General features: G+C 36.4%; 1 protein-coding gene across 1 annotated transcript in view; it reads right to left on the bottom strand.

The window, feature by feature from the left end:
* Positions 1-21943, bottom strand: part of LOC126811642 (cryptochrome-1) — a 32547-nt gene extending 10604 nt beyond the window's left edge. The window contains exons 1-7 of the mRNA XM_050537438.2: positions 21036-21943; positions 16406-16494; positions 15327-15467; positions 13525-13695; positions 12091-12231; positions 2202-2353; positions 1037-1236 (exon numbers count right to left, since the gene is read on the bottom strand). Coding sequence (XP_050393395.2) covers positions 1037-1236; positions 2202-2353; positions 12091-12231; positions 13525-13695; positions 15327-15467; positions 16406-16494; positions 21036-21189 — 1048 coding nt within the window. The 5' untranslated portion in view covers positions 21190-21943. The remainder of the gene's footprint in view (positions 1-1036; positions 1237-2201; positions 2354-12090; positions 12232-13524; positions 13696-15326; positions 15468-16405; positions 16495-21035) is intronic.
* Between the last annotated feature and the right edge of the window lie 1619 nt (positions 21944-23562).

Here is a 23562-nt window from a genome sequence, read left to right as displayed (position 1 = left end):
GGAAGGTGACAATTGGTCTTTTATGCAGCGAGCTGTAAGATCCATTCTGTTATGGAATGATCACTGCTAAGATCATGGCCTCCTGATTGCATGCATTTCAAGAGTGTGTCCAATTAACAAGTAAAGTTTTTTTTTAAATTTGAAATTATCGCCGTTACCTTTCAGGTAGAGAACCGGTTTCATCTTCATTTGGAGCACTACACTTAATTAATGTAATCAATTTATATTTTAAGATGCATTAACATTTCTTAGTACCAGGCCTTAAACTTGAGTCATGGGGGCATACAATCAAAGAGTTGGTTTAGGGCATCTCTAAAACTCTGCACACCACTGGATGGATACTAACCTGATGCTCTGATGGTAAGATGGGAGTCAGCTGAGTCAGATGATGGTTAAGATAATACTAACCTGATGCTCTGATGGTAAGATGGGAGTCAGCTGAGTCAGCTGATGGTTAAGACGATACTAACCTGATGCTCTAGTGGTAAGATGAGAGTCAAATGATACTAACCTAATGCACTGGTGGTAAGATGGGAGTCAGATGATACTAACCTGATGCTCTAGTGGTAAGATGAGAGTCAAATGATACTAACCGGATGCTCTAATGGTAAGATGGGAGTCAGATGATGGTTAAGATAATACTAGCCTGATTCTCTGATGGTAAGATGGGAGTCAGATGAGTCAGATGATGGTTAAGATGATACTAACCTGATGCTCTAGTGGTAAGATGAGAGTCAAATGATACTAACCTGATGCTCTGGTGGTAAGATGGGAGTCAGATGATACTAACTTAATGCACTGGTGGTAAGATGGGAGTCAGATGATACTAACCTGATGCTCTAGTGGTAAGATGAAAGTCATATGATACTAACCTGATGCTCTAGTGGTAAGATAGGAGTCAGATGATACTAACCTGATGCTCTCATGGTAAGATGGGAGTCAAATGATACTAACCTAATGCACTGGTGGTAAGATGGGAGTCAGATGATACTAACCTGATGCACTGGTGGTAAGATGAAAGTCAAATGGTACTTACCTGATGCTCTGGTGGTAAGATGATGATAAACTTGGCGTAATCTCTCGGAATTAATATAGCTCACTTTTTTATGATTCACCATGGGTAAAGGATAATCTTTTCCGATAATACATTTAGCCGATTTCTGCACCGTTTCCGGCGCCATCCAAGGCTCATATATGTATTCCTGGGGAAAAGCTTTCAATACTGGAAGATACTGACTACAAATAAAGAAACAAAACAAAAATTACTGGATGATATTTCTACCACAATTTCATTGGATAATATAAATAAACATAGTGTTGAAAAGGTAACGTCCTACTTCCCTGATTCATCCTGGCTAATGGGGCCAGGGTGGCTAAGTGGGTAGTCTGGAGGTCACATGTTCGATTCCTGCATTGGCCGAGAAAGTTTGTCGGTAGTTTTTCGTTGTGGTTACCCACGAAACGGAGGACCTGAGAAGGACAGCTGTATGGGACGGAAAACCAAAGTTCCCATGTATACATTGGCGAGCATGTAAAAGATCCCTTGGCAGTTGAAATTTGATATAAGAGTAGGCCATAATGCCGCTGCCTGGGCAAATTTCCCTCATAGCACGCTGTAAGGTGTATGCCCATCTTCATTAGCCCAGTTGAAGGAGAACAGTAGAATGTTAAACCCCATTTCATTTCATCATGGCTAATGGAAGAGAAACCTGTGTCATGAACTTTACAAAGAGAGAAATGTAGCCTGGACAGAGCAGCACTAGGCTCTACTGTCAAGGGTTCTCTTGGGGTTGGGTGGCCGTATGGTTAGCATGTGCGCTTTGCATCATAAGGTATGTCATTGAGTAAAGTGGTGTGGTTCCGCATGTCGCAAGGAGTTGGGTCGCTTTCGGGTCCTCCTGTTTCCTCCCACTGCTAAAGACTTCTGTGCGCAAGTGAATTATTGAAGTAAAATTGAACCATATGTTAGTCCTGAAATGAGTGGCCGTTAAATATATCTCTCTCTCTTGGTTTTTTCGTCACATTTGGACATCTACATTGTTACGTTTAAACAGGTGTTGACTGTTGGACATCTACATTGTTACGTTTAAACAGGTGTTGACTGCAAATGATAGTAGAGACAGACAAATGGGGTTTAACCTCACTCACAAATTAAAATAAAAAAGATGCTTTCAAGATAATGTATTTTATGATCGACTTACCGTATGAAATCGCCTGAAGGATCAACACGTTTGCCAAACGACACTGGACAATAGCACTGAAAAAACTGGGCGAAAAAACTACTACTGGATAACCACATCCAAAGACCAGCGTTGATTGACCAATCAGCATCCAATAACAACTCATCGAATACCTGAACAAAAAAAAATCACATTTGTTATTGAAATTCAGAGCACATCAAGTGACCAAACAAAATTTTCTGTACTTGTAGCGAGCGTTTAATACATGCACTTCACGGCAAGTTCATACCAATCTCATTAAAATTATTCAACATATTACCACTTAAGTATATAAAACTGAAAACACTTTTCAAATTTTCTATTATAGCCTTAATCCGGTTGATTGGCTGGTGACGTCACCTAGAATATATATATTATCTTATTACTATCTATAAACACCACTAGATGGGGGAGTGGATGGCCGAATGGTTAGAGCGTGCGCGCTGTATCATAAGGTCTGTCCTTGAGTCAACTGGCGTGGTTTCGAATCCCCGGTTGTATGTCTTGTTGGTTTTATCCATGTCCTCCTGTTTCCTCCCACTGCTAAAGACCCCTACGCGCAAGCAAATTATTGAAATAAAATTACACCATATGTTAGTCCCGAAAATGACCTAGTTTGTATCGTGTGGACGTTAAACCCCATTTCTCTCGCTGACCACCAGTTGACTAGTGTTTAGTGATGGTTTAATTAACATGCTTACTGACTTAATTATACCTGATTATAATTATCTACAGGTAACCTACAAATCACTATAACCTAAAACATTTCTAACAGCTGACCTTCCTCGTCTTCAATTGATATGGATTACATACTTTTGACTGGAATATTTTAGAGTGAATTTTAAAATGCCACATAAAGTGTCATTGGTTCTCTTCTGTCAAAAGTAAAGACATTCTTGATCATGAACATACCCATTATAACCATGGCAACCAACATGAATCACCAACAAACTATAATTACCCCCAGCTTTTAATGTAAGTCGATTACATTGCCGGTGTCAGATTAAATGAGACAGGTATAACGGTGGGAGCAGACGGTAGGACAGATACACCTGACCACAACGCTAAGTTTGGCTCCTGACCATAAGACTAAGTTTGGCTCCTGACCATAAGACTAAGTTTGGCTCCTGACCATAAGACTAAGTTTGGCTCCTGACCACAACGCTAAGTTTGGCTCCTGGATGAGGAGAAATCTCTTGTTTTTGATATACAGTTATTCCAGGTAAGCCTTAATTCGTATTTTTTATGTTGTAAAAGTTAAATAAAGAATATTACAAGAATTTGTGTAAACCTACATCTTTGATCTGACCAGCGCACAAAGTTATTTACCTAGTCAGCGTTTTTAATCCCACGAGCTATTAGTCCTAACATCAAGGTGTTAATTAATTTATGATCCCATGACTGAGCAACTTTTAGTCGGTATTGATTAACGAGAGATATTAACGACACGTGTACACTTGCCATATTAATACACAAATATGGTCAGATGCCTGTTCTCAAACAAATATGGTCAGATGCCCGTTCTCAAACAATCTGTTATTCAATTTAGTTGGTTACCAACAAAATTAATTAGAACAAATTTAGTTGTAATGTTAATTCTAACATAGTGAGATATTTTTTCCTATTTCATTTTTTTATGAGTAACGATGTCAAATCGAGCATCCACATGGGGAAGGATGGTTTCGATCTCATTCGCGGGGTACGATGACTCCAGGAACATGATATACAGCCGGCTACTCAAATCGGAAAATGAATCCGTAAAAACCTGTTGAATGTTAAGCCCTTCTTTGATGTCTGGCACGAAGCTAAAGGTAAAGTTGTTTTAATTGTAACTTGGTAAGAGTTTGGATCATCATAAAAAAATTTAAAGTATAATGTTAAAGGAGCTAAAACGCTAATATTTGGGACCTACAAATTGACACAAATGGGTTGCAACGTACATAATAATGTAATAGGAATTTAAATAAACTGATTTACATTCAATCGTTTCCAAAGCAGTTATGTTCGGTGAAATACGCCAGAAGTCTCAATCAATCTAGCGTCTGGTTATTCCAGTCTATACCGATAGTATTTATTGCGCATGTTATTCAGATAAAAATATGGGGTTACCGTTTGACATGACTTGTGGAATATGTCTAACCTCGTTCTTCTGAGTTGCTTGTTACAAATTGCGCTAAAAGGCATTATGGTACACGATTCGTGTACCAATGGTAAAATGTTCATTTTGTCTCAAATATTGGATATCAGAAGCCAATCTTCTCCCCGTAAGATCACAACACCAATGTTGATTAAAATTGACAAATTATTCGTGTTTTCATTGTCGAAGGTTTTGGATGATATTGAGTTAGAGACTTAGCTACTTTAAACCATATCTTGGAAGGTCGCTGGAACAAGTTGTTTCTTAAAGATACATTATGGGAGATTTTTATAGAGAATTGGCCATTCTTGCTATAACAGTTCAAAAGTAGATGATGAAATAAGAATATATTAAAATTTAAGTCAAATTACTTTATTCTGAACATAGTTATCATCATTGTAATATTTGACTAGAAATGGTAGTGAAATGTGCCTTAACCATGGCCAATCGTTTGATTGACAGGCGTTAACTCCACCTACATATCTCGATTATCAAGTAAAGTTTTCAATGGCATGCGGAAACGCTCTACAGCGGCCTCGCTAAGTACACTCTATCATTTAGCCTCGATCTAACTGACATATTCTCATCAGGGTGTGCCATGTTTGATTTAATCAATAAGTGAAATCCTATTTAAATCCGAGCTCTAGCCGAGCCATCCGTGGGTCTACAGAGTTGATTTTGGGCTTGTCGTGTAAATAAAGATCTAATTTATAATTTCTATAACATCTGAAGCCTAAATTAAGACTTGCAATAATCAGATTTAGCTCTTGCATAATGTATGTTTAAATAAATGTTAATCATAACATTAGAATTATTACAGTTTCTTCCAGGTTTGAAAACAAAATTGATGGCTCATGGAAAACTAAAACATTGTGACAGCCTCAAACTCTGGATTCGAAGTATAAGAATCCATTTATACCTGCGTGCTGTGACCGGAGATGGGAACGATTCAACGCAGTCGCTAAGGAATGAAACAGTGTTGACGATCACATCCAGAATTACCACCACGAATCAACAATACTTGAAACCATTTCGCTTTCGTAAAAGCCGAAAATATTTCTGTTGGCTTCATAGATATTTGTAGCACCATTGATAACAATTTTACACACATCTTGTTTTTATAAAAAGACAAATATTGTACTGGTTTGTCGTTGGCTTACTCCAATTTATTCTAATCAAAAGGACACAGCAACTGTCTTTGTTATGTTGTAATAAAATAAATTCTAAATTGGATCTTAAATTACCAAAGAAACCAAGAAATCAGTCAGAAGTTAATAGGTAATTAAAAATAGCTGTATATAGGTAATTAAAAAACAGGTAATTAAAATATAGGTAATTAAAAAATAAACATTCCAAATATGCATGCGGTCACTGTGACGTCACTTGCGTCTAAGTGGATTAAGAGTGTTTTCGATAATTGGCAAAGTTGTTTTCACAGAGGTCTATATTTGCAACTTGGGAGTGAAGATGGGTGATTTAATTTTAATCAGATTGGTGTGTACTTGTCATTAAAAGTGCATATATTAAACACGGACTACCAGTAGAGAAAAATTTGTTTGGTCATTTGATGTGCTTTTTAAATGAAATGGGATTTAAAGTCCTATATGCAAGACAGCCATACACCATGCAGTGCGCTACGAGAGAAAAGATTTCAAATGAATAAAATAACTAAGCTAATCTCTTCAACAAATTAATAACAACACAATAAGAATGTGAAATTTAATATAAAAGAATCAGTTGAGAAAAAGTTTGGACACCTCTAAAATGAAATTGAAAATTTAAACATCAGACATTAAGTATGATTTCAACCAGAGCTGCTTTGACACTATGGATATGACGATAACTACAGAAACCAGCGGCTGCCAGGCAGGATATGCCCACATTTTCGAGAGATGGATAGAGAACAAGCTAAAAAGAAAGTGATTTTTCCTACAATCAAGGGCCATAATTCAGGAAATTACAATTTGATATGCGCAAATATCGAAAGGAACCGAGATCTTTGTGTTATAAACTTACATTTCAAGTTTCAACAAAATCGGATAAAAATTGTGACCTAGGGTCCACAACCTTGATATACTATATTTTTACGCTATTTGAGAACGAACAGCGGCCATTTTGTCTGTCAATTTTGGGCCGATTTACACGAAATTCAAACTCAGCCATCCTTAAGGTGTAACGGTGATATAATAATATGTTTTTTTTAATCGGATAAAAATTATGACCTCTATAGGGTCCACAAGCTAAAAATGCGATTTTTCGTACAATCAGGGGCCATAATTCAGGAAGTTATGGTGCGATATGAGCGAATATTGAAAGGAACCGAGATCTTTGGGTTATAAACTTACATTTCAAGTTTCAACAAAATCGGATAAAAATTGTGACCTCTATAGGGTTCACAACCTTGATATACCATATTTTTACGCTATTTGAGACCTCTATAGTGTCCACAAGCTAAAAACGTGATTTTTCGTACAAACAGGGGCCATAATCCACGAAGTTTCGATCCGATACATGCCAATATCGAAAGATCCTTTGGAGATAAACCTATATTTCAAGTTTCATCAAAATCGGATAAGAATTGTGACCTGTAGAGTGTCCACAAAAAAATTGTGGATGGACGGGCGGACGGACATTCGGACGTCCGGACGGACAGGGGCGACGACAATATACGTCCACATGAAAATGTGGGCGTATAAGAACTACGAATACGTACAGATCGAGCTGCGAGTAATTATAGAGCAGCAATTACAGATAAATTTTGACAACAGATAGCTTTACAAATAAAGACAGAGCTGCAACTAGAGTTGTTAGTAATAAGAGCACAACGGCTACATATAAATCTGTGACTGCAAGACCATATAGAGCTGCTGTTACAGGTAGAGATGCAACTACTGACAGAGCTGCTGTTACAGGTAGAGTTGCAACTACTGACAGAGCTGTTGCTAGAGCTGCCACACCAGCTAAAGATGCTGTTACAGGTAGAGTTGCAACTACTGACAGCGCTGTTGCTAGAGCTGCCACACCAGCTAGAGATGCTGTTACAGGTAGAGATGCATCTACTGACAGAGCTGCTGTTACAGGTAGAGATGCAACTACTGACAGAGCTGCTGTTACAGGTAGAGTTGCAACTACTGACAGAGCTGTTGCTAGAGCTGCAACACCAGCTAGAGATGCAGTTACAGGTAGAGATGCATCTACCGACAGAGCTGTTGCTAGAGCTGCTACAATAGATAAAGTTGTGACTACAAATAAAGCTGTGGCACCAGATGCAGTTACAAATTAACTTGCTACTACAGCCAGGGGCTAGGATTACTGATAGAGCTGCAACACTAGATTAAGTTGTGGCTATGTTCCTGTTCGTCCATGCACATCTAGCCCAAGACAGAAAAAAACAAAACAAAAAAACAAAAGAATTTTGTGAAAGGAACTTGCCGTTGATGACAAGTACAGCAAAAACACCTGTAATAGGAAATTCTGTTTTGCAAAATATTAGCTCAAAATCTTTGAGCGTAGAACTCAGACCAAATGTAGTTATTGAAACTAAAAGAGACGCCCAAATTAATGACATCATTCCTCGTCTGAATAAACTCTTGGATGATGCTCCCAATCTTCAGACTATTGGTGGCATTCGTCCTTCACATTGATCTTTAGATGAATGTAAATTTAGTTAAAATAAATTATTGTCTTCCAACAATAACATATCTAAATATGACATTTTTATGTGCTCAGTTCTAACAAGAACATCTGAAAGATTTAATCATAAACTTTATCATTTGAACACATTCCTGGAAATGCATATAATTTTCTAAAAAATCCTGGAAACGTTTTGTATATTGGATGCGTATAATTTTCTAAAACATCCTGGAAATTTTTGTATATTGCATGCGTATAATTTTCTAAAACGTTCAGTAAAACATGATGATAAGTATCGAATATCAATCGTGTTCAAATTATGACATGCATCTTAACTGATCCTCTTTCTAAAACATCCTGGAAATTTTTGTATATTGCATGCGTATAATTTTCTAAAACGTGCAGTAAAACATGATGATAAGTATCGAATATTAATCGTGTTCAAATTATGACATGCATCTTAACTGATCCTCTTTACGCCCAGGTAGAAATAGGTAGTTTTGATCACACCCAGTTAAGCCCAGGTAGAAATAAGGTTGTTTCGATCACACCCAAAACCTCCTTGTCTTCAACATACAGAGGGTCTGGATCTGTTGTCAATATTTGATGAAGAAAAGTTCCATTGCCCATGCGTATGTGGTTGATTATTAAGTAAATTTTGCCGTCAGTTGTGCCCCTTCCCGAAATAAATCCCATAATCCATACATTATTTTAAACGACGAATTAGGATTAATTTAAAAAAAAATAAAATAGATACATGTATGGCCCATTAAGAGAGAAATTTTATGACATTATAGTGTGTGTGTGTGTGTGTGTGGGTGTGTGTGTGTGGGGGGGGGTACTTATCTAGAATCATTTGTTTGTAAACAGTTATCACCATTGATATTAATATTAGACTATATTTGTCATCTTTCTTTTAAATACTAGACATATTCTTGTCAGTAGTGAATGAATTTTATAAAACTTGAAAAGTGCAATAGAAAATACCATATAGTGCTCTTGTGCTATATAAATTGGGAATTATTATTGTCATTATTATTATCTTTATTAGGGTTTCACACTGCGTAGCTTGTGTGAAACACTATTGTTTTTGTTAAAATTATTCTTATTATTATTCTTCTTATTATTATTATTTTTTTTTTTTCCAATTTGCTTATATCTCAGCAACTTCTTGTCGGATCGATACAATGTCTTCAGTTTTACTGGGAAAGTGGGTGTGACTTAGAGATTAAAGCTATTCCCGGCATTCTGCGACATTGCGAAATGTCCGAAATCACCGAAAATGTCGTTTTTTGAAATATTGCCGTAATATTAACAATAATCATTGGATTTTAGCATATGATGCATTTTGACATAGCCAGAAACAGGGGACATAGCTATGTTACTTTTGATTTTTGATTTTCGACAAATCTTGGAAGATATTAGGCGCCAAATTTTGAAAATTTAAATTTTTACAAAAAACTTTTTTATTTATTAATATTTTTATATGACATTTTAACCAAGGTTAAAGAGTCATCTGATTTGAACAAAAATGTCAACATTTTTTGTTTCCGTAATTTTCCTTGGCCGCCATTGGCTAATTCAGTTTTTCAGTCCTACATTAATTATTTATTGTTCGATTTGTATAAAACCTAGTTCATATGTTCCGTGGTTCAAAATGTCATTTTTTTTGTTACCGGTAAAGTTTCCTGTCGGAACCGGAAGACGCGTAAATTTAGCAAAAACTACAATATTGACAGTTCGGTACCACTTTTTGAAAGCAAATATTATTTTTTACAAATCTGATATTATCCAAAAGATGCGCACTGTTAAGGTGCACAAAATCTCGGACTCAGTTTTTTTAATTTCGATTTCGTTTTCGGGCCATTTCGATTAAAAGGTAAAAAAAGGGGTAAAAATAAGCTATTTACAATCCATCCAGCGCCTTCATATATTAAAACATTTCTTTGATACGTTCATAAACTTGTAGAAATAACCCATACGAAGAGAATGTATGTGAAAAATAGTTTGTAATATGAGCAGTTGCCGAGAAATGGGCAATTTTGCATGAGTTACTTTTTACGCTAGTTTGCCTGTAAAAGAGTCAATCATTACTGGATTTTCATAAAAGTTACACCATTTGGTGCGTAATGTCAATTTTAACTAGGTCAAACCAATTCAACATTACCAATATCACCGGAAATTACGTAATTTGGGCAAAAAACGTATTTATAGCCTTCGAAACAAATAATTTATTCAAATGAGTTGTATTTGTTATTCGTTTAAAATTTTGATATTTGATTCCAATCAACTAATAGAATGAACCCATACGATTATATAGATATCACAAATTCCTTTCTAACTTGGTCAGTTGCGAAGAAATAGACGATTTTGAACAGGTCACTTTTCAAGGTTTTTGGACCATACAACTGTCAATTATTATTCGATTTTCATAAAATTTTCACTGTTTGATACCTTTTACCAATTATGATTTCATACAAGTAATTTCAGATTTTCATTATCACCGGAAGTAACGTCAATTTGGCAAAAACTGTATTTGTAGCCTTCAAAACAGATATTTTGGTCAAATGAGTCTGATTTGTAATGTTTTTACAATTATGATTTTTGATTCCGCTCAACAAATATATTGAACACATATGATCATACAGATACCGCAAAATGGTTTCTTACTTGTACGGTTGTAGAGAAATAGACGATTTTCTACAAGTCACTTTTCAAGGTTTTGGGTCTTTGCCATTTCTGATTTTAAAAAACTAATTTATCTTTATCATTATCACTGCATATAATGTAATTTCGTCAGGATCACTAAATGTATAAAATGAATTGATTACCAAAAGATGTTGGTTCCTGTGGTAATTAGCTCATATCAGATTGTTACTTCCTGAATTATATTATTGTATGAAAAAACTTTCTTGTTTAACTTTCTTCTCTATCCATCTCTTGCAAATTGTGTTTGTTTTTCTTTCCTCCAATTTAAATGGCTGATATTTACCATATTTGTTGGAAAGATTTATAAAAACCTTCAGAACCATTTGTAGGCTATGGTCTGGTATCTTAAAGTTATTATCTGATGGTGTTGATACCCGTCAGTCATCATGTACATGTATGCCTTAGTTTAGTACGTTCTGATTTCATAAACCAATTTAACATTTTCATTATCACCGGAAGTAATGTAATTTTGACAGGATCACTGACATGTAGCAAATGAATTGATTGCTGGATTTGGTTGTTTCTGTGTCCATTTTATTTCATGTGTGGAATGCTTATGTGGAAACCTGTTTAACGGTTTCATTGGTACCGGAAGTGACATAAGTTCACGGGTAACGTGGCACCGGTGAAACCCGTCATTACTGCTTCGCAGTTCTAGTCATTATTATTATTATCTTTATTGTTATCTTTATTATTATTATTATTATTATCTTTATTATTATTATCATTATTATTATTATTATCTTTATTATTATTATCATTATTATTATTATTATCTTTATTATTATTATCTTGATTATTATTATTATTATCTTTATTATTATTATTATTATTATTATTATCTTTATTATTATTATCTTTATTATTATTATTATTATTATTATTATCTTTATCATCATTATTATTATTATTATTATTATTCTTTATTATTATTATTACCTCAGTTTAATAGTTATTATTATTATAATCATCATTATTATTATCTTTATTATTATTATTATTATTATTATCTTTATTATTATCTTTATTATTATTATTATTATTATTATTATTATCTTTATCATCATTATTATTATTATTATTATTATTATTCTTTATTATTATTATTACCTCAGTTTAATAGTTATTATTATTATAATCATCATTATTATTATTATTATCTTTATTTTTATTATTATCATTATCTTTATTATTATTATTATCAGTTTAATAGTTCTTCTGTGTTAGTAACATGCATACGGTGTATACGGTTAGTTTATATCACCATAATATATGTTTTACCATATGATATAACAGTAGCTCTCTATTATATTACATAACATCGAAGGGGGTCACGTTGACCCTTATCTTATACATAAACACGTCTTATATTGACATCCTATTGATCCCTACCTTCATTCCTTCTTCCCAGGAGAGCCACAGATCTCCCCGTGTTAGAAAACAAGCAACTGCATGCCTTGCTAGATGATGGATCCAGCCCTCTTTCTTCAATTGAACCATAATGGCGTCAATCCAGGGAAAACCAGTTAAACCCTAAATACATTTATAAAAACATATAATTAGAAATTATTTCAGCTCGACACCAGCTAGGTTATTTTGGGACTAACATATGATTCACTTTTATTTCATTAATTTGCTTGTGTGTAGGGGTCCTTAGCAGTGGGAGGAAACCGAAGGCGCGACCCTAGTCCTTGTCAAGGGGGTTACGGTAGCTAAGTGGGTAAGATGCTAGCTCGCTGGCCTGGAGGTCGGGTGTTCGATCCCTGCATTGGCCAAGAAAGTTTATTCCGATTTTCCGGCATGGCTCCCCCTTGTCAGTGATGCAGGATGGAGGGCCTGACAAGGACAGCTGTCTAGTCGTTCGGATAGGACGAAAAAACGAGGTCCTGTGTACACATTGGCGTGCACGTAAAAGATCCCTTGTCAGTTGGAAAATGATTAAGAGTAGGCCGTAGTGCCGCTGCCCGGGCAAAATTTCCCTCATAGCACACTGTATGGCGTATGCCCGTCTTCATTAGCCCAGGTTAGGAGCAGAACAGTAGGACGTTAAACTCCATTTCATTTCATTTCATTTTAGTCCTTATCAAGTCGAGCAAGGAATCAAAACTGTGACACTTGGCTCAAAGACAAGCATACACCATGCAGTGTGCTATGAAGAAAATTTTGAGCGGAAAGCGGCACTACGGCATTGTTTCTGCCTAGTCTTTCTCTCAAATTCAAACTGAAATCCGAATGATTAGATACCGTTCCTTGCAAGGGAGAGAGAGTGAGAAAGAAATGGGGTTTAACGTCCACTCGACACAAACTTGGTCATTTCGGGACTAACATGGTTTTTAATTTTATTTCAATAATTCGCTTGCGCGTAGGGGTCTTTAGCAGTGGGAGGAAAATAGAGGACCCGGAGAAAACCCACGAGGCTGGACAGACGACCCTACTCCTTGTCACGTACAACCGTGGATTCGAAACAACGCCAGTTGACTCAATGACAGGCCTTATGATACAGCAGGCACATGCTAACCATTCGGCCATCCAACCCCCCTCCTTGCAAGGGAGCCACGTGGCTAAGTGGGTAAGACGCTCAGCCAACCCACACCACCTGATGAAATTTAATTTTTGAAATCACCTGCGGTGCTTAAGGGTTAATTATCATTTTCTTGTGATTCATTCCAGAAAAATTTCTCCCCCGACCTATTTTCAGTAAGGCGTCATGCACATGATAGGATTTCAAAAAGCCCTCCATTACTTTTCTCTCATTAAATTTTGGTAATCTGCCGTGGTACTGAAAGAGAAAATGAGCATTCTGATGTGATTTATTTTACAAATTACCTCAGCCCATTTAGCTACAGCTTTTGGATTTTTATCCCACGGTATTTGTATACACATTGGATTACCATTCATCTGGTCAAACTTAGGATTATTTGTCGCTGCTGTGTAGAAGAATTCTCGCCACAATAACTGACCGTGCATGGCTATAGGAGGTTCTACTCCTCGTTTTACCTACAAAACAAAAACAGATAAATTACGCTCGTATCTTCAAGTCACCGATGTTGATTGTACATTTTTTGGACAACAATATCAATCCATCTTCTTTGACACAGGGAGAGAAAGAGAGAGAGAGAGAGAGAGAGAGAGAGATTAACCTCCACTGGACACGAACTAGGTCATTTCAGGACTAACAAATGGTTCAATTTTATTTCAACAATCCCTTTAAGCGTAGGAGTCTTTAAAGGTGGAAGGGGAACCAGAGGACCTGGAGATATCCCACGAGGTTGAACAGGTGACCTTACTCCTTGTCACGTACAAGCAGGGAATCAAAAACCAAGCTACTAGACTAAATGACAAGCAAATAAACACAACAACATTTTCAACATTAGTTGCTCTAAGAAAATAAAACAAAATATTAACATTAGACAGTCTCCCAGACGAAATTGGATTTTAAAAAAAAATTTCAACACCTACCATTATGTGAATATTGTTGGAATCAATTCAAATGACTGTTTAAGATTTCTGGTGATCATACATTTTTTGAAGGAAATGGGGTTTAACGTTCTAATATTTGCCACCAACTGAGTTAATTAAATACGATTTAACGTCCTACTGTTCTGCACCAACTGATCTAATGAAGACAGGCAAACACCATACAGTTTACTATGAGGGAAATTATGCCTAGACAGCAGTGCTAATTCCTACTTTCATTTTGCCCAAGGCCCAGACAGTAGTGCTGAGAACTACTTTCATTTTGCTAAGATTTACTTTCATTTTAAATTCCAACTGTCAAGATTATGTGCACGCCAATAATATGATTTAAATTAATCTCATATATACACACGAGAGAGTTCTTTTCAACAGGAAAACAAAGAAGACGTAAACACAAACTGTGAAATTCTCGAATTTTTAGGTACATTACCTCCCTTTACCACAGACATGTGAACAATAATGTTGTCCAATCAGAGGTCGTGACACAAATACATAAAGGAATATATACATTTACAGCCGTTGAAAATTTTCTGTTAGCTGAAAAAGTCACGGAAAACCTAAGAAGAGCAAAAACTTAGTGGAAAAGTGGAGGCTGAAGTGGAAAAGTCGCAGCAAATTTAACATTCAGGGAACCTTGAACTTTGCGACCCCGGTATCACAGGTAGACATTTCAGTTGGAAAGGCAGGGCTGGGGTAATGGAATGTAATCATCCAAGCAAGGAATCTGAGACCAAATGAAACAGAGAGAGAGAGAGAGAAGTGGGGTTTAACGTCCACTCGACACAAACTAGGTCATTTCAGGACTAACATGGTTTAATTTTATTTCAATAATTCGCTTGCATGTAGGGTCCTTTAGCAGTGGAAGGAAACCAGAGGACCCGGAGAAAACCCGCGACGTTGAACAGGCAACCCTTCTCCTTGTCACGTACAACAGCCAATTGAAAGAAGCCAACAGGTTGATGTGTGAACAAATCGTTTCTCATGTTCTCAATCAAGAAGTCCATTGTTCCGAATAAACCTCACCCCATCATCGCAGGTTATGAAAAGTATAGGTATACAATATAGATATCTTTAAAGCTTTATGAGATATGCTCTGGACTCCGCGGACTGGAACATAAGGATGGAGCCTGAAAAAAAAAAAATCAATTTACCCTTTTGAAAAGTTCTTGAAGCTGCCAGTAAAACAATCGTGCTGATAAACAACCAAATCGTAAATATGGACTAATTGTTGTTTGACTTGGCATCAACGATTGCGGACACATCTTTGGTCTCTCAAAACTTGCTACCCACGCCTGAAAATACATTCAAATATGGTAAGAAATAGGTTACATGGGAACCTTATTAATGAAAGTTTAAAAAAAAATATTTTATGGCTGCAGCAATCTGATTAAGATACAGATCTCCATTTCGTTTCGTTTTTATACTTTCAATGGCCTACACTACATGAACATCTGACCAGTTGTAGCGGGAAGTCGCATCAGAGGTCATACAAGCAGCTTTTGACCCAATGACATCAGACATTTGATTAACCAATCAGCGTTGATCTTTCTAGTAGGATACCGCCAGTTCCGTGCATCACCTGCCAAGAACTCGCTGCAACAGACCGTTTCATTGGCTAATTCCTCACACCATTCAGAACACCACTAATGTAGGGGTAGAGTGTGGCGACGAAGTGTACTTCACCTGGGGTCAAGGCCTAATTCTTCTGGGCCTAAAACATTCACAGGGTCATGGTGGTTAATTTGAGATTACATATGATGGGGTGGAGCGCAGCAACGAAGTGTGATGGATGATTTAGTTTAATTCTATTTATACAGATTGTTCTAATTTCCTTCACATTCATTCAATATCAAATCTTTGTTTAAAGATTCGTAAAAATCATTTAAAACCACCCAAAATCATTTAATTTGTACTTGTGTCCAGTTTAAAGCTGACCATTCAATTTTGATAATAGTGTCCAATTTACAAGCGTTTAATTTCTTGATCAACAACCCAATTGATTAATGATGTATAATGATTCAATTTTAAACATTGGTCAGGAAATTAAATACTTGGAAATTGGACACTCATTATCAAAATTAATCAGTCGGTTTTAAACTAGACACAAGTATAAATAAGATGATTTAGGGTGATTTTAAATGATTTTTACAAATCACGAATGTGAAAGAAATTAGTGCTAAATACACAAGATTAAATGGTACTTGAGTTACAGTGTTAATAAACTACATACCTTCCTCTCCAAATGTCGATGAAGTCGTTTTAATGCTTCCGTTTCTCCTCCCTTAAAACTTGTTTTACTCAAATTTTCACAATTAAACCCTTAAATAATAAAAAATAAATCTCCATTTTTATAACAACTGTAAGATTATGTAAGACTTGGAGAGGTTTTAGATATTGTTTCACTATTCTTCTCTCCGGTATAATATCATAATTCTCCAAGCTACATTATCAATACAACATTAAAAAATAGGTTGCCAGGCAACATGCTATAAACCCACAGCAGGTTTGCGCTTTGCGATCTTGGTAGTGTCAACATTCTACCATATTTATTTGATATCAATATTGTCAGTATAACAAACTTGCTCATTCTGCGACAATTATATTTCAATACTTCTCATGCATGAAGGGTTCTTTAGCAGTGGGTGGGGGGGGGGAACTAGAGGACCTGAAGTAATTGCTTGGGATTGAACACACGCCATTTGTCTCAGAGACAGATCTAAAGCACACATGTTAAAGTTACAATTTCATATTTTTAAGTTATATTTTTAAAATTTATCAAAATAAAGCCTTAAAATAGATGGTATCTATAAACAGTCCTACCTTGTTAAAGAATAATCCTATTAATCCTATAATTCACTACTGCCAGTTGAGAAATTGGCAAAATATCATTTTCATCTTCAAATTCAAACGTTTGAAGGTAACCATGGTGGAGAATAGAAAACAAGGGAGGTAATTGGGAGGTAATTGTGTTATCATTTCCAGTTTTAAGTGTGAGAATGACACCTATGATCGTATAATAGTGAGTTGATAACCTATTGAGCAAAAGACATAGAAATAATTATGTTTTGACTTTCTTAGAAAATATGAAATTGTAACTTTAAAGATCTCATCGACCAAACTCCCTTATGTCTGAAAGACAGAGCCACGGTAGCTAAGTGGGTAAGATGCTGGGTCGCTAACCAGGAGGTCACGTGTTCAATCCTGGTGTTGTCCAAGAATGTTCATTGTGATTTTCCGACGTTTTCCACTTTCAGAGGTGCAAGACGAAGGGTCTGACAAGGACAGCTGTCTAGTCGTTTGGATGGGATGAAAAACCGAGGTCCCGTGTACACATTGGCGTGCACATAAAAGATCCCTTGACAGTTGGAATTCAAGATAAGAGTAGGCTGTAGCGTTGCTATATGATGTATTCCCGTCTTCATTAGCCCAGTCGGTGCAGAACAGTGGGACCTTAAACCCCATTTCATTAATGAAGAATAGCAATATTGCAAGTTTATACAGAGAGAGAGAGAGAAATGGGGTTTAACATATACTTGACACAAACAAGGCCATTTCAGGACTAACATATGGTTCAATTTTATTTCAATAATTCGCTTCTGCGTAGGGGTCTTTAGCAGTGGGAGGACCCAGAGAAAACCCATGAAATTGGACAGGCAACCCTACTTCTTGTCAAAATCACGCCAATTCGACTCAATGACAGATCTTATGATACAATGCTAACCATTCGGCCATCCACACCCGCTAAGTTTATACAGAGTTGACAAATAAATCGTTAAAATGATAAAATTGCAAACCTTGTTTATCCTGAAAGGTATTTCTATTGTAGTTAAGACAGTTAATGTAAGTGGTCGCCATGCATGATCCTACCACATTTTGCAAGAGATAGATAGAGAAGAAGATTAAATTTTCGTACAATAAGGGGCCATAATCCTGGATGTTACGGTACATGACATACGTCAATATCAAACAGAACCGAGATCTTTGGGATATAAACATACATTCTAGGTTTCATCAAAATCAGATTAAAATTGTGATCTCAAGAGGTTCCATAACTTGGTAATATATACTTTTACATTATTTGCGTAAAGGAGAGCGGCCATTTTGTCCAGTAACATATGAATGTTTTTTTAAAATCCGATAAAATAAGGGACCATAATCCAGGAAGTTACAGTCTGATACATGGCAATATCGAAAGGAACCGAAATCTTTGGGATATAAACTTATATTTCAAGTTTTGTCAAAAACTGATAAAAATTGTGACCTTTTGATAGTCCACAATCATAATGTAAACAGCCGACTTCAGAACGGACAGGGGTGAAGACAATATACGTAGTTATGAAAACGTGGGTGCATAATAAAAATTTGCCAATAGAATGGGGTAAGGGATACCCCCCCCCCCCCTCTGTATCTGCACCAACTGTAAGGGCATCAAATCTAGAAGTAATTATCTGAAATTGTTGCTATTCAAACAGCTTCATGTTTAAAATGAAGTCTGGATGAAAGAAGGTGACTGATAGACTTGGACGAAATGTACATCTATTTATCATATTAATATGAGAATGTAAAAATAACACTTAAGGAAACCAAAACTAAAATAACACAATGACGATTGTTACCCAATCATCATAAGACCCTAAAATCACCATCATATAGGCCATTAGCCATTCCGGGGTACACCCCTAAAAACATCATCATATAGGCCTTTACCCAATCCGGGGTACACCCCTAAAAACATCATCATATAGGCCTTTACCCAATCTGACAAACACCTCTAAAACATCACCATATAGGCCTTTACCCAATCTGAGGAACACCTCTAAAACATCATCATATAGGCCTTTACCCAATCTGAGGAACACCTCTAAAACACCATCATATAGGCCTTTACCCAATCTGGGATACACCCCTAAAACATCATCATATAGGCCTTTACCCAATCTGGGGTACACCACTAAAACACCATCATATAGGCCTTTACCCAACCTGGGGTACACCACTAAAACACCATCATATAGGCATTTACCCAATCTGAGGAACACCACTAAAACACCATCATATAGGCCTTTACCCAGGAAAGCACGAGACTTTGTATTCACAATATTTTTTATCAAGGAATCTGAGAGGTTTAGAGCTGGGTCCTAGACCAATTTAAACAAGCCAACAGTGAGGCTGATGTGGATCGCCGAAATTCCCAAATAAAAAGATGACACATTAATTAATTGCACATTTATCTTTTTCGAAAGTATCAAGCGATCAAACTGATTATCTATACTTATTCTAAGCATAAAATGTTCAGGGTCGAACTCAGTGAAGGTGTTGAAGTACCTGGTATGAACTTAGTTTCATCCCTCTCCATCAGTTAGAATCAAAGTTATCTTGTCCCAAAGCATCAATCAATGAAATTGCTTAGCTCTGTTTAGCTTTAGTGGGAAATGTTGATCATAAAACTCACGTCAAAACATTCACCTAATAAACATCTACATCAACTTGAAACATTCTACCTCAATTAAAAGCAGAGTTGTCATGTTAATTGGTTATCGCTCCTTAGCCTACGCTGAAAATCCTCACCATCAAACTTAGTCAAGGCATTCACCTAATAAACATCTACACCAAGTTTGAACATTCTAGCTCAATTAGAAGGAGAGTTATTGCGTCTAAAAAAGTGTGACGGACAGACGGACCCATGTTATTAGTCAATTAGTGACAAAATATGAACAGCATTAAGTGAAAGCGTTGATCAATAAGATGTACAGCGATAAAGCAAGATCAAGTCTTCCATTAAAGATGGAGAACACCCAACCCACAACATATCATCCAATCAATAGCATGCTCAGTAACACATTGTATTGTGTACATTATCATCCAATCAAATTGTACAGCTTATTATCCAATCAAATTGTACAGCTTATCATCCAATCAAATTGTACAGCTTATTATCCAATCAAATTGTACAGCTTATTATCCAATCAAATTGTACAGCTTATTATCCAATCAAATTGTACAGCTTATCATCCAATCAAATTACATATGCTACCACCCAATGAAATTGTACAGACTATCATCCAATCCAAATGCTCAGACTATCATCCAATGAAATTGCATATGCTACCGCCAAATGAAATTGCATATGCTACCACCCGATGCAACTGCATATGCTATCATCCAATCAAATTGTACAGATTATCATCCAATCTGAATGCACAGACTATCATCCAATCAAATTGTACAATGATCCAATCAAATTGTACATGATCCAATCAAATTGTACATGATCCAATCAAATTGTACAATCATCCAATCACATTGTACAGTCATCCAATCAAATTGTACAAATTATCACCCAATCCAATTGTATAGGTTGTCACCCAATCAAATTGTATAGGCTACCACCCAATCAAACATGTAATAATCTTAACCTGGTCAAATTAACAAACCAAAAGAATCCTAAAACATGTAATAATCCCTTTGTCGATATATATACATAAGTTAACATTAAACCTTAACAACGAAAGATATATATCTGCGATAATACCCTGGATGGAAGAGGATTTTAAACCCCGAACATTTTCGTTCGTTGCTTAGCGCTTAACATCCGCTTCCACCTTGGGAGACATCGGAGGGATGTGTTTCCCGTGAAACTTGCCAGAGGAGCCAAATAAAAGGCTTAGTCTAGCATTGGTAGGAGACGCGACATCGATTAGGAGGCCTATTCGATTCCGTTTCCTTTGGTTAAAGACACAATGCCTTTTGTATGGTAGCGTCCAAGCTAAGTTCATCCAAAGGGAGTTGCTCCCGTCCCCAAACCCCTGCTAATATGTCTCTTATAGTTTTTTTTTACCTGTCTCGAGTCTCAGTCTTACCTAGTAATTCTAGATTAGGCACGCCGTATTTTTCATCATGGTCATTTGATATCGGCGTTTTTGATTTAGATACGAGTTTTTCCGTGATTGTGTCCAATGGTTTATTTGGAGGGTCAAGTTCCCTTAAAATTGACTGAAATCTTTTAAAAGTCATGGGTGGTTTGCCTTCATTTCTATTCAGGATACTGCAAAAAAGTAAATGATAAAAATAAAATATCTGATAATCCAGGATTCTTGCACATTTTAAAAAGGAGGACAACCATTTTGATTTGGGTGAAATAAAAACTTTTGTCAATTAGACTAAATTTAACATTCTAGTTAGATGATTTTTTTTTTTTTTTTTTTTTTTAAATACAAATATTCCTACATTAAATGTTTTATGGTATAGGTTCCGTCCTCGGTTTCACAAAGCATTCTCAGAATCAAGTTAAGAATAAATCAACTTTCAATCACTGTTTATGAGAAATATCTTTGATCCAGAAACATAAAACATTGCACATAGTTTCTTATTGATGTATTGTTACATTAAAACAACACGAGTTTTATAAAGGGCTATATTTTAGTTTAAAAAAAAGGCAAACAATTTTGAGAAATCCTTAACTTGTCCTTTGAGTAAATTCTTAACTTGAGTTTTGAGTAAATTCTTAACTTGAGTTTTGAGTAAATTCTTAACTTGAGTTTTGAGTAAATTCTTAACTTGAGTTTTGAGAATGTTTTGTGAAACGGGGATCAGATAATCTGGATCCATAAAAAAATCATCAGTTGCATTCTAATTGAAATTAAACAATACATGTTGTTTCATTTCTCTATAACAATATTTGTTTTGTTCACTTACCCTGCCATAAAATCTAATAACATCTTTAGGGATTTTTAGGGACCCACGGTGCCTCGATGGGTAAGTCGTTGGCTCCCTAACCGGGAGGTCCTGTGTTCGATCCCTGCGTAGGCTGAGAAAGTTCATCAGGATATTCCAGTGTGGTTCTCCCTTGTCAGCGGTGTTGTTGGCAAGGGACGACAACGTTAAGTCCTGAGTACAAATTGGAATGCACGTAAAAGATCCCTGAGAGAGAGAGAGAGAGAGAGAGCAAGAGAGAGAGAGTGAGAGAGAGAGTGAGAGAGCGAGAGAGAGAGCAAGAGAGAGAGAGAGAGAGGGAGAGAGAGTGAGAGAGAGAGAGAGTGTGTGAGAGAGAGAGAGAGAGAGAGAGAGAGAGAGAGTGAGAGAGAGAGAGATAGAGCGAGAGAGAGAGTGAGAGAGAGAGAGAGAGAGAGAGAGAGAGAGAGATGGGGGTTTAATGTCCAATCGACACAAACTAGGTTATTTTGGGACTAACATATGGTTCAATTTTATTTCAATAATTCGCTTGGGCGTAGGGGTCTTTGGCAATGGGACGAAATGCACGAGGTTGGACAGGTGACACTACTCCTTGTCACGTACAACCAGGAAATTAAAACCACGGCAGTGCTAAACATCAATTTAACAGAAAATTGAGTTCATGTAGTGTAGGCTAAAAACAAAAATTTTCAATGGAAATGAAAAAAAGATGAAATTTTAATTAGATTGCATCAGTTGAACATTATAGAGTGACTCTTGAAAAAGCCAAAGGTCAAAGGTTAAAGGTCACTTACTCCTCTAGATCGTATAAAGTATGTGAAGTTTTCTTGATGACCTCGACCTTGGCTTCTCTGGCCATGGCCGTGATGACAGCATCTCTCTCTTTACCAAATGGCTCCGGATCTTCTTCAAATGTTAAAGTTGTAATATTCCAGTTCTGTTTAAAAAGAAATTTTCAAAATTAAAATAATGGGTGGAAAAAGGGGTTTTCCTTTCCCCGAAACACTTTACGTAATATTTCAAATGGCAGACAGTGAAAGAGAAATGGTGTGTAACGTACACTCTGCACTAACTGGGTCATTTCGGGGCTAAAATAAGGTTTAATTGTATTTCAATAATTCGCTTACACGAAAAAAAAACACGAGGTTGGACTGGCAACCCTAGTACCCTACTCATTGTTACGTTCAACTGGGGCATCGAAAACACACCACTTGATCCAATGACAGACATTATGATTTAACGTGCAAGCATTAAACCATTTGGCCACCAAACCCCCCTTAAAATGGTAGGAAACTGGAAGTACCAGCAGAAGCCCTACAATGTTATGCATATGATCATGTCCAAGGGCGTGGATTTGTCATAACTTTTGGGGGGGGCGGACGAACCCTGGAACCTTTCATTACCAAACCAAAATAATAATTACGAACAGTTTACCAGTGTTATTTCGATGAAAGCTGTAACTAGGGGTAATATGATGACGATATGGTAAAATTGACTACCTACAATTAAGGAGGAAGATATCGTGAAGATGAATTACTGTGACGAGACCCAATTCAGTGGTTGGACAGCCTTCAGAACTGGTCATTCATGTCGATATAAACCTGAAAATCTGTCCTGGCGATCAAAATCATGGGGGGGGGGGGACAGAGACCTATTCGTCCCAACCCTTTCGATTCTAAGGGGGGGACCTGTCCC

The sequence above is a fragment of the Patella vulgata genome, chromosome 2 (assembly GCF_932274485.2).
Source record: "Patella vulgata chromosome 2, xgPatVulg1.2, whole genome shotgun sequence".
In the NCBI taxonomy this organism is placed as follows: Eukaryota; Metazoa; Mollusca; class Gastropoda; family Patellidae; genus Patella; species Patella vulgata.
The sequence above is the reverse complement of the archived record's forward strand: the minus strand, read 5'-3'. Positions and strand labels throughout refer to the sequence as shown.